This window comes from Amphibalanus amphitrite, unplaced genomic scaffold (genome assembly GCF_019059575.1).
Source record: "Amphibalanus amphitrite isolate SeventyFive unplaced genomic scaffold, NRLGWU_Aamphi_draft 000110F_arrow, whole genome shotgun sequence".
Lineage (NCBI taxonomy): Eukaryota > Metazoa > Arthropoda > Thecostraca > Balanomorpha > Balanidae > Amphibalanus > Amphibalanus amphitrite.
In genome coordinates, this window is record NW_024881605.1 from 471,804 (window position 1) to 484,598 (window position 12,795).

Below are 12,795 nucleotides of genomic sequence, written 5' to 3' on the forward strand. Positions count from 1 at the left end.
AGATGATCGTGGAGATGTTAATTTTTCCCCACATCCGATACTGTATGTCTGTGTGGTCGGGATGTGGCGTCGTGCAGCGACACCGTATTCAGAAGGTGATAAACCACTGTGCACAGGTCGTCATGGGAGTCCGACGCTCGGCTCATGTGACGCCTCTGTTGGCAGAGCTATGCTGGCCCCATATAGACAGGCTGGTGGCGGAGAATGACTGCGGTACTGTGCATTACTTGTTGAATAATGTTCACGCACCGAAGTGCCTCTCTGAGCGGTTTGTACAACGCAGCGACGTGTCGAGCAGACAGACTCGAGCCACTGAGAATATGCAGCTCGAACTGCCGAGGGTCCGCACCGAACATGCTCGCAAGTTCTTTTATTACCGCGCCTGTGACGTTTGGAACTCGCTGCCAGCAGACATTCGGTCGTCACGCACGTCGGCCACTTGTCGCAGGCGTTGTCGACGATTACTCAATGGTGACTAGTCACTGTGCGCGTAACGGGTGAGCACTTACTTTCTGCACAATTGTAATTCGCTTGCAGTCTCACCAATTTAAATGAGATTTGCATGAAATTTTCCACAATGAAAGACCAATAGGAATATAACATACACGCGGATTTTGAAATTTCTGAAATATGAAATCATTAAGCATGGAGGGCTTAACCAAGTCAGGTGTCCGTAGTATTGTGGCAGAATTTGTCAAAAACCACCCCAATTTTCGAAAATGTGACATTGTGAGCCATTTTCTAAAAATGGGTGTGGCGAAGAGGACAACCTACAATATCATAAGAAACTTGGAGGCAAGAGGAGATGTTACGCATGCCAGCACGGGAAAAAGTTGCCGACCTGTGGTCAAGATGCTCCGGCAGAAGAGACGTGCTCTAGTCCTCGCGGCCCGCCATCGCGTGGGGGTGTCAACGCGCCTTCTTGCCCGCCGCTTCGGTATCTCCCAAAGTTATGTCCGAAAAATCCTAGCAGAGGAAGGACTGAAATACCGGACAAGGACCAAGGCCCCAAGTACTACACCGGAGCAGCGAAAGTCCCAAAAGATCCGGATACGACGGTTGGCGAGTGAAGTGCTCAACACGGACGCGGATCTCGAGGTGGTGATGGACGATGAGAGTTATTTCACCTATCAGGGCAGTGAGATGCCAGCCAACAAGGGTTACTACGCTGGCCCTGGTGGAGACGCGCCAGAAGATGTGAAACATCGACCCACAGGCAAGTTCCCGCGGAAACTTCTAGTGTGGGTGGCCATATCCCCTCGGGGGATCTCCCGGCCGGTAATCACCCCCAGTCGCGCAAATGTTAACGGTGCTGTGTACCGGGAGAAGTGCATCAAGGGCGAACTTTTGCCTTTTCTGGCACAACATTACCCCCATGGAGGGTATGTGTTCTGGCCGGATCTGGCAGCCTCGCACTACGCACGTGAGACCCTGGAACTCCTGGACCGGTCGCACGTGCGGTATGTACCCCGCGAGAAGAATCCCCCCAACGTCCCCCAACTGCGGCCAATCGAGGACTTTTGGGGTCTCATGAAGCAGAGGGTATACAAAGGTGGCTGGTCAGCAAAGAGTGACGAGGGTTTGAAGAGGCGGATACGTCAAGCTCTGCAAGAGATTGACTTGGAGGTGGTGCACGGCATGATGAGGGCGGTCCCGAAGCGCGTGCGGGCTGCAAAGCGCAACGGTGTCACAACGGCCCTGCACTAGTGATGGCAGGTACATAGCGATGCTGCCATCCTGTGCTGAAAGTTTGGTAATGTTATCTCAAAATACACCGGAGATATGCAAACTAATTTTTTGTGCAAAAAGTAAGTGCTCACCCGTTAGCTTTCGGTCATTTGTACCGATATGCATTTTACTTTTTAAGTCCCATGCTTTTCATGGTTTTACTTTTAGCTTTAGTGTTTATTTTAGCTTTATATATGTGCCTACCTATTTACTGTATGACACTTGGACTGAAAAGCCGTGAGTGCATGGAGCTTCCAAACGAAATAAATGATGATGATGATGATGATGAATTAGCAAAATATTAGCAATGGTACGTAATTAGCTATGGCCGTAATTAGCTATGGCACGTATCGCTACCAAATTTCAGATACAACTTCGGGGATCTATTTGTCACTTGACCTGGAACTTTTAGCTTCCAGTGACCTAAGGTCATGTCACAAGGTCACAAAACCGATACATTGTCAAAATAGCACTAAAATGCACTATTTTGTTCATAAAAACTAGAGTCCTACATCGATTTGTTGAAACTTGATACACTGCCCTTTCGGTCGAAGGGAGCCGTAATTAGCAAAAGAGATGACGTAGGATACCAGTATAGTCAGAGGAGCGCTAACATTGGCTCGATTGGTGCTTTTTTGAACCGTTGGGACGCTACGCCAAGCAAGAGTGGCGCTTTAACAGCAGGGATACCATAACACACAAGGCCCTGTGGGACGATTACATGGACTCAAGGGGCGCCCTTTAGAATCGGTGCGACACCGTGCAGAGGCCGCCATTTTTAACCACATCAATTTTAATACTCACTGCAGATGGGCCTCCAAACTGTCTCGAGGGGTGCCTTCAGGAACCGATGGAACAGCCACCGAAATAGGGGCGCCGCTCTAGCTGCAGTGATGACATAAGGTATTGACCGCATTGACCAGAGGAGCGCTTCATGTGGCTAAAGGGGCGCGTTGATAAAATGGTGGGGCGCCAGCTCAGCGAGGGGCGTCGTACTTAGCAAGGAAATTATGTAAGTCAGAGGAGCGCTAATTTCGGCTTGAGGGGCGCTTGTATGAACCGTTGAGGCGCTAACCTAGCTAAGTGTGCCGTTTTAGCAGCAGGGATGCCATAGCACTACTAGCGTGCTATGGCATCTAGGCCCTCTAGCCCCCCCCCCCCCCCGAGGAGCGTGATAACTCAAGGAGCGCCCTTAAGAATTGGTAGGCCACATACATTTCATTACTCAGTGCAGAGGGGCGCCAAAACTGGCACCTTCAGGAGCCAATTGCAATGGGGCAGTCTACGGACTAGGGGCGCTGTTCTAGCAACAATGATGACAAGGTATTGGCCAGAGGGGCGCTTCATCCACCTGAAGGGTCACATTAATAAACGGATGGGGCGCCGCTCTGCGTGCGGGGGCATTAGTTATTAGCAAAACAGATGACGTAAGACGTGCGTGTTGTCAGAGGGGCACCACTTTGGCTCGAGGGGCGCTTTTTGACCAATGGGGCACGCTATTTAGCTAAGTATTTACTTGCCGCAAGCGGCGCACCATCCCTGAGGAACGTTACACAAACGACTCTCTCGATATGGGCATCAGAGGCGCCCCTATAGACCTCACAGGCGTCCCTTATTCCCATTGAGGCGCCCCTTTGGGCTTCAAAGGAGCTCCTCTTTCTATGGGCCTCGGAGGCGCCCCCATTTGGCATGCGGTCTCCCCTCTTTCGTATTGGGGCGCCATTATGGCCTTAATGGGCGCCCCTTTTGCATGTGGGCGCCCCTAAACTATAGACCTCAGAGGCACCCCGAAGGGCCTCAGAGGCCAATAAGGTGCCCCTCTTTCGCATGCAGGCGCCCCTGTGGCCATCTCAGGCGCCCGTGTTTTGCATTGAGGCGCCCCTGAGGACTTCATGGGCGCCCCTCTTTCGCATGCAGGCGCCCCACGGTCTCAGAGGTTCCCCTCTCACGCATCCCATTTTCATAGGCGATGGCGCCCCCTTGAAAGATGGCGCCCGCGCTCCTATGACGCCGCTGGCCCGTGAGGGCGCCTTTCAGGCCAAGGGGCGCCCACCAAGGTTGGGGGGGGGGGCAAACGGAATGTTGGGGTGGCAGAATTTCAAGTTGGGGGGCACCTGCCTCCCCAAAAGTATACAAAGTTACGCCCCTGGATGACATGTTGGTTTCAGTGCCAGATGTGAAGCGGGCCAGACAGATCAAAGAGGAGGTGACGCGACTGGTGGCCAAAGGAGGCTTCAACCTGACGAAGTGGGCGAGTAACCGACCAGAAGCGGTAGAAGATGCCTTCAAGCAGGCGTATGAGGACGGGTTGGACTTTGCTCGCCTTGGCCAGGGTACCCAGCGGGCCTTGGGCTGTGTCTGGAAGCCTGAAGAGGATGTTCTGGGCGTGAAACTAACCAACATGAGCCAACCAGCCACCAAGCGAGGAGTCCTGAGCAGACTGTCGATGGTGTTCCACCCCATGGGACTAGTCTCTCCTTTCGTGCTGCGCGCCAAAGCTCTTGTTCAGCGCTTGTGGGCAACGAAGTACGCCTGGGACGAGCCGCTGGCTGACCAAGAGCTGGTGGAGTGGGACAGGTGGTTGTCTGACCTGCCTTGTCTGGAGTGGGTCAAGATCCCTCGATGCTACAAGACGGATGCCAACGAAGCTGGAACAGAGCGCCGTTGCCAGCTACACGTCTTTTGTGACGCGTCTGAGACGGCATTTGGAGCGGTTGCGTACTTCAGATTCTCGTCTTCAGGTGGACACATGACCTGTTTCGTCATGTCGCGTACGAGACTCGCTCCGCTGAAACAACTGACGATTGTGAGGCTTGAATTGCAGGCAGCTGTCTTGGGAGTACGACTGGCAGACCTCATCAAACGCGAGACTACTTACCACATCGATGAGACGTTGTTTTGGACAGACAGCGCAGTGGTGCTACGATTCCTGCAGAACGAGAGCAGGCGATTTCACACTTTCATCTCGAACCGAATCGCTGAAGTTCAACACTCGTCAGAACCGGACCAGTGGCACCATGTGCCCAGTCAGTGTAACCCTGCTGACTTCTGTTCCCGCGGCCTCTCAGGATGCGACCTCCTGCAGTGCGACCTTTGGTGGGAAGGCCCAGGCTTCGTGGCACGTGACCGCGAGGAATGGCCTGAAGAAGAGGTTGAGAGTGCGGTCCAGGACGCAGAACTACCTGAACTAAAGACCCGTACGGCGGTCTTCACGATGTGTGTCTTCGGTGGCGCGCTGCCAGACCCAGCGCGCTACTCGTCATGGCAGCGGTACAAGCGTGTGGTGGCGTGGGCCCTCCGGTTCGTGAAGAACACCCGATGCAAGGCCGGCACGGGAACACGCATGGCGGGCCCCCTCACAGCTCCCGAACTCAGGGACGCCGAAGAGATGATCCTCAAAGAGTCACAGCGTGCTGTATACGGCAAGGAGCTGGCGGCTATTTCCTCTGATGGTTGACTGCCTGCGGGGAGCTCTCTGCAACAGCTCTCCCCTTTCATCGACGAGCGAGGACTCCTCCGTGCTAGGGGGCGTCTCCTCAACTCGCCCCTGCCTGAGTCCTCCAGATATCCTCTCATCGTCGGTGAGGATGACATCATTAGACTAATACTCACTGATGTTCACAAGCGCGTTCTCCATTCAGGGATAGAACACACTCTGAGCGAAGTCCGTCTCAGCTATTGGATCCCAAAGGCGAGATCAGCAGTGAGGAAACTCGTCTACAGGTGTGCTTTTTGCAGGAATAGGCGAGCCCAACCGCAAGCACCGATCATGGCTGATCTCTCTTCGAGCAGGTTTGACATGTCGAGACCCTTCGCCTGTGTGGGAATTGACTACTTTGGTCCTCTTACGATCAAGAAGTTCCGCAAAACCGAGAAAAGATATGTGCTACTTATCACCTGTCTGTCCATTCGTGCCTTGCATTTGGAGCTCGCTGCCTCGCTGGAAACGGACAGTTTTCTCATGGCTTTCAGAAGGTTTGTGGCTCGACGAGGACGACCAAGGATGGTTCTATCGGACAACGGGACGAACCTGGTGGCGGGTGAGAAGGAGATGAGAACCTGTCTCGAAGAGTGGAATCAAGCCCAAATTACTGATGAACTTGCACAGAAAAACATAGAGTGGCGGTTCAATCCCCCCACCGCCAGCCACATGGGGGGAGTCTGGGAGCGTTTAGTGGCTTCGGTGAAAAGGACGTTACGAGTTGTACTGGGCAACCAGTGCGTACCGGAGGACGTGCTGCACACCGCCCTGTTAGAGGTAGAGTTTCTCCTGAACAGTCGGCCTCTGACCTACGCCAGCGCTGAGATCGACGACGCAGAACCTCTGACGCCCAATCATTTCATTTTAGGCTATCCCGAAGCCGTCCTACCGCCAGGCAGATTTTCCGACAACGACAGATGTGGGCGTGGAAAATGGCGGCAGTCACAGGCCCTAGCCAATCAGCTGTGGCGAAGATGGCAAAAAGAGTACTTGCCTCTGCTTATCGGCAGAAAGAAGTGGACGCGACCAACACCCAACTTCAAAACAGGGGACCTCGTATTGATGGTAGAGCAGAGTTCGCCACGCGGTTACTGGCCACTGGCAAGAGTGGTGGAAGTTGTGCCCAGCGCTGATGGGACTGTTCGCGCCGTAAAGGTCCAGACGGCGTCAGGAGCGACGTACTTGAGGCCCTCTAACAAGATCTGCTTCCTCGAGGGGGTAGACTGAGCTGACTGAGGGCGCTGGAAGGACTTGTGTGTGCGTGTGGCTGTCCTGTGTCTGTGTCCTCAGTCCTTTTGCAATGTCCTCATGGAATCCTCGTCTTCTCCCTGCAGCTTCCTTGACCGTTCCTGCTGCGGCGACGACGAGGAGCTGTCCGGACGATGAGCTGCAGCGGCGAGGAGCAGCTGCCGCGGCGAGGAGCGGATGCCGTAGCGGGGAGCAGCTGCCGCGGCGGGGAGCTGCCGTGGTGATGAGCAGCTGCCGCGGCGGGGAGCTGCCGCAGCGAGGAGCAGCTGCAGTGATGACCTGCCGCGACGAGCAGTTGTCGCGGCGCGGGGCAGCTGCGGCCTGCGACGACGGAAAGTGAACACTGAACATGGGCCTTGGTACCTGACTAGACCAGGCTGCAGTGGTTAGTGGCTCCGCACAGCGGCGTGTGCGTGTGAGCGTATCAGTGGCGATGGCACGCCGCCTTAACCTGCGTTCTGCTCGTCTCAGTGTTTGGTGTTCGCGGCCGAACACCGGGGGGATGATGTGACGAGCGGGTTGGCCTGCGCCGTGTCGGCGTGTCGGTGGTCGGGTAGCGGCGTGTTAGTGGCGACATCTGGTGCGCCTGACGCGTCAAGTGATTAGGTGCGCCTGACGTGTGCTGCCATCTGCGCAGTTTTGTCGGTAGATATTTTTGTGGTACCTTCGTGTTGCAGCTCTGAAAATTGGCAGCTTTTGGAGACTAAGCTGACGCATGGTGGCAATCGATGTGCGGCGTGTCCTTCAGCCGCGTGGCTTTCTTTCACTGCTATATGTGTCGTGGAGGCAAATGCGGGAAAGTTCGATGAGAAATTATATAGATGACACAATGATCACATTATCGTGAAATGTTACTGTGATTTGGTACTAAATGGATCTTTCGTTACGGATCTAAATTATTCTAATAGTTTAATGGATTATAGTGGACCCATGAATTGTATTGGATAAATCTGATGGATCTAAATCGTTTCTTTATTTAGTCCTTTATTTCATAAAGCTGTTATATTGTCATGTTTGCACACCGACTGGCAATTGATGATGGGTTGTTCTGTGTTTTGCAGAAACCACACATACATAAGTGCGTGAGAGATTTCGTTTTTTCGCCCGACACATCACAGCGTGGCTTGGTGGGCTTCAGCTTAAGAGACAACCTCAGGTACCGATGGCTTGTCGACTTGGAAACTGGATGACCGTTAGCAGTCAGCCTGCTTGCCAGTTTCCTTTTGGATTTGCCCGTCTTAAGCTCCACACTTAGCGATAATGATCTGCGCTACCCGACAGGCGGAAATCTTCCTGTCGCGACCTAGCTTGTTCTCAGGCGTCTATCCGCTTCTGTCACGTGACAACCAGCGCCAAATCGTGCGGTAACTCATACCCAGTGCCTCGGCGACCTGGCTGTGGGCCATGCCGCCGGCAACTATGCCGACTGCCCCGTTGCAAGACAATCTGCTGTGCAGTTTTGCCATCCCGGACACCTGGTCCGCTCGCCCTGGCTACTGCCCCGAAAATAGCCTCCGTTAACCACTTGACCAGTCAGGGCCACAAAAATTCGAAGGTCACGTGACTAGAATGCAGCCAATATGATCTCTAGGAGCAAGTAACGCCGAAATTATATTAAAATTACGCCGTACTAGGCAAAATAAAGGTTGTGGAAGGATGTGACGTTGATTTTGGGTCACCGCAGTGTCCCAAAATTTGTAGATGTGGGTGGGAAACGACATCAAAATGCAAATCATTTTCCACTCTCACCTCCAGTTTTCAAGCCCAATTTTCCACTCCCAATCCCACCGAGAAGGAGCAATTGCGGGAATGGTTGTTTTACATCTGTCACAATTGTACAGGGTGGGCCAAAATGAAGTACCTTCAGTTTTCTTTCGATAACATGTATATTTACAATGGTACAATGGTAAACCAGGTATATTTCGAATTACAATGAAATGGCAAAACTCACTGCGCACTATTGTCCGCATCTGTCAGCCGCTCACACCTCACAGGATGTGCTCCAGGTGGGCACCGCGGCGCTGCTTCACCAGCGGCAGACGAACTTCCTTGAGATGGATGATGGCCTTGTCGACCATGTCAGCGGGGATACGGTCCACCTCCTGGACTATGGCGGTCTTGAGCTCGTGAGTGGTTGCCGGTCTTCCCGCATATACCCGGTCCTTAAGATATCCCCACATGAAAAAGTCCAGGGGACTCAGGTCAGGAGAGTGAGGGGCCCATGGAACGGCCGACTTCAGGCTGATGTGTCGATCCGGGAAGTGACTTCGAACCCAATCCATCGATGCGCAAGCAGTGTGGGGTGTGGCACCATCCTGCTGGAACCACTCTTGGTTACGCCTGAGTGGCCTCTCCCCGAGTTCTCTCCAGAACGGCTCCAGCGCTGTGCTGACATAGCGAGCAGAGTTGATCGTTGTCGCCACTTCGTTTTCATTTTCAAAGAAGAAGGGACCGATAGTTCCCCCGCCGTGCCGCATCGCCAACCACGCCGTAACCTTCTCGCAGTGAAGAGGCCTGCAGAGGACCTCATCTGGTGGTTCCTTGCCCCAGTGCACAGCATTGTGGGTGTTGACATATCCGTTCAGCCAGAAGTGAGCCTCGTCACTGAACCACAGCTTGCTGAACACACGTGGGTTGTGTTCGAACCACTCGGCCATGGCGACCCGACGCTCCCTGTCGCATGATGGTAGCTTCTGATGTATTGAAAGCCGGTACGGGTACAGTCCAAGATCTTCTTTCATGATTCTCCGCAGAGTTGTCCTGCTGATATTCAGTGCCTGAGAGCGACGCCGAGTGGATCTTTTTGGGCTCTGAAGGGTAGAGGCGGATACCCGTTGAATGTTGGCCTCAGATCTGACCGTGCGACCTCTCCCGGGCGGCTTGGTTTTTACCACCGTTCCGAAATTTCGAAACTTAGCTACCCACTTCTGGATAGACTTGTTTCCCGGTGCAAGGTCGAGCCTCCGATGGTCCAGACCGAACTTCTTTAGATACTGCCGCCTGGTCTCATCAAGAGAGTTCGTCAAGACATAAGTCTCAACGCAAAACGATTTTTGTGTGTCGGACCACATTTTTCAAGTGAAGTTTTCTGATAATCTATCTTGCCATATGGTTTGCAGTCGGCATGCGAAAAATCACAAATGCAGCACGTGCGCTTGAAAAGCACGAGACAAAAATTTCAAGGTACTTTATTTCGGCCCACCCTGTAGATAGATTAATGTTTTTGATCATTTTCCCACTCTTTTTGGGCCTTACCTGACCGACAATTTTCACTCATCCTTTTTTTGGTCAGCAATTTTCCCCTCTGACACCCAAGCAAAAATATGATTTTGGTACACTGGGTCACCGTGTATTATATCTTTAGCACTGAAAAACTTACCGATCACGAGTGCCCGTGCGTAGGAGGATGGGGCGGGGGAGGAGAGGGGGGGGGGGTTCAGGGCCAAGATATGGGGTTGCGGGGAGAAAGGGGAGTTGGAGAGGGCGGCGGAGCTTGACGAGGTATGGCGCTCAGATTTGAGATAGGTTGTTTACAGAATTCCACAAAATAGGTACTGAAATATTATCGATCATGTCTAAGTACTAGTGTCTGAGCTGGGCAGGAAGCACCCAGTACTTACTGTTTAAACTACCTGCCGAGAGCGTACCTTACTATATAGCTTCGGTAACTGGGATATAAAAACGTATATGTATCTGCGGTGCGGGCGGAAAAGAAGCCAGTACTTTTTCAAATGCAAAGATGGGATTGGAGAAGAGGGAAAGGATGGGAGTAGTTGGGAGAGGAGGGAGGGAGGGAGCAAAGAAGTGTGATAAAGGAGACTTGGAGGGGAGGGTGAGAGACGTTTGGGGAGGAATAAATGAGTTTATCATTGAGTCAGTGAGCGACAGTCAGGGAATGGAAGTGAGGGAAGGGGAGAGAAGAGAGATGGAAGCAGGCAGGGAGGGTCAGGGAGAAACGGGAAGGGTAGGGGCAGAGCGGGGCGGAGCGGGGCGGGGAAGCATCCATTATCTACTTACTTTTTATACTACCTACCGAGAGCGAATCAGATACGTATCTGCGACGCAGATATGCATCTACGGCGCGGACAGGGAAGTCCGTACTTTTCAAGTACCAAGAGGGGATATGAGGGGAGGGGAAGGGGGAGAGGGAGGGGATAAGTGGAGGGAGGGGATTAGAAGGGAGGGGAGGGAAAGGGAGGGAGGGACCGAGCGATGAAATGTGATAAAGGAGACGGGGAGGGGAGGGAGAGAGACAGATGGGGAGGTTTAAAGCATTATTTGATTGGGTTAGCGGGAAGGGGAGGGAGACAGACAGATGGGGAGGGGTAAGTGGGCATATGATTGGGTCAGTGAGCGACAGTCAGATAGTGGAAGTGAGGGAGGGAGGGAAAAAGGATGGAGGCAGGGAGGATCTCTCGACAAAACTGCTGGGTCACATCTATGATCTGAATGGTTCCTCTCGACAAAATTGAGGGTTTTGATCTATGATCCAAATGTTTGTATGCTTGTGGAATTGTGTATTGAGGGTTTTGATCTATGTTCCGAGTGGATACCAGATCTAGATCCATTGGATCGGATCTCAGATCCATTTTCCCGAATCCATGCACATATCTGACAGAGACAGAGGCAGAGCAAGCATTACAGGGTGTTCCAAAGATAATGTCACACCTTTCCAGCGTCAAATGCATGAAAATAATAAACATGAACGAGCCTTAGAGGGTGTCCTAAAAATATTGTGAACGTTCGCCCTAAGATTTTCTATCGAGCTATTCCCCGGCAGTTTGTCCTTCTCCCAGAATGCTGGGAAGTTCGATCAGCACCAGTCCTGCGTCGTTTTTGCTCGATAAGCCGAGGCGCCGACCTGTTGAAAGATGGCCCTGGACATGTTCAGCAGAAGTTTTCAGTTGGAGACGTGGCTTGGTGGGCTTCAGCTTAAGAGACAACCTCGGGTACCGATGGCTTGTGGACTTGGAAACTGGATGACCGTTAGCAGTCAGCCTGTTTGCCAGTTTCCTTTTGGATTTGTCCGTCTTAAGCTCCACACTTCGCGATGATGATCTGCGCTACCCGACTGGCGGAAGTCTTCCTGTCGCGACCTAGCTTGTTCTCAGGCGTCTGTCCGCTACTGTCACGTGACAACCAGCGCCAAATCGTGCGGTAACTCATGCCCAGTGCCTCGGCGACCTGGCTGTGGGCCATGCCGCCCATGACAACTATGCCGACTGCCCCGTTGCAGGGCTATTTGCTGTGCAGGTCTTCTGAATGCTTGAGACGAGGTGTTATTATCACTGATGTTAGTTGACGGACTTTCGTCCCCGTCTTGAGATGTTAGTTTCACAACGTTTCGGCCAGTTACGTCTTCGGCCGTCGTCAGGTGTTCTTTGGCCCTTAGAAGGACCTGGATGTTGGTGGCGTTGCGCCGTACGTGGCATACCGTTCGAAAGCTCCTGTAGTCAGCGGGAATCGAACTCGGGTTTCCCCGGTGACAGTCCACGGTTCTAACCATTCCACTATCGAGGTAGACATCGTTATGGAGCTGGAGACTTGGTGTCATTTATTCCCCAGATGTTTTTGTGATTTCCTTAGTAATGGGAGCCATATTGGGCTGATGTCAACGCTTGGCTTACTGATGGGGTTGCTGGCCAGCGCCATGTGTGCGGCTTCCTCGATCTTTCTGATTTTCCAGTATGGCTCCTTGTCGATGATGGTGGTATCATCCCAAGCAGGTCTGTGATCTCCTTCAGACCATGCATGCTCCGCCACACCGGATTTCAGTGTTTCGCCTCGGATGGTGGCCTTCCTGTGTTCTTCGAGCCTAACCGCCAGTGGGCGGCCAGTCTCGCCCTTGTATGACCTGCCGCAGCTGCACGGGATGTCGTATATGCAGTTCTTTGTTTGCTCCTTGGTGGTTGGCGGTTTGACCTTTGTGAGTGACTTGCGGAGGGTGGTGGTACTTCTGAACACCGTCCTGATGTTGTATGTTCCGCAAATTCGCCTTAGCTTCTCTGACAGTCCTCTGTTGTATGGGAGGGATACTGTCGTGATGGGCTTATCCCTTGGTTGTTGTTGGGATGCTTCCTTGGGTTTGTGTTTCATGAAGCTCGTTGGGTATCCGTTTCTCCTGAAGGTGCTGGTAAGGCGTGACATTTCCATCTTTCTGGCTGCTTCGTCTCCACAGATGTTGGTGGCTCGGGTCTGCAGGCATCTGACGATACCTTTCTTGACTGTGTCTGGGTGGCGTGACTTGAAGTTGAGGTAGCGGTCGATTGCTGTTGGTTTGCGGTAGACCGATGTTCTGAATGCTTCCTCAGATTTCTCCACTTGGACGTCAAGGAATG

General features: G+C 52.8%; 1 protein-coding gene across 1 annotated transcript; it reads left to right on the forward strand.

Moving 5' to 3' along the window:
• The first annotated feature begins 3,883 nt into the window (after positions 1 to 3,883).
• On the forward strand, positions 3,884 to 5,185 carry LOC122380951. Its single transcript, XM_043364601.1, has one exon. It carries the CDS (start codon positions 3,884 to 3,886, stop codon positions 5,183 to 5,185), a length of 1,302 nt encoding a protein of 433 aa, XP_043220536.1.
• The last annotated feature ends 7,610 nt before the right edge of the window (positions 5,186 to 12,795 follow it).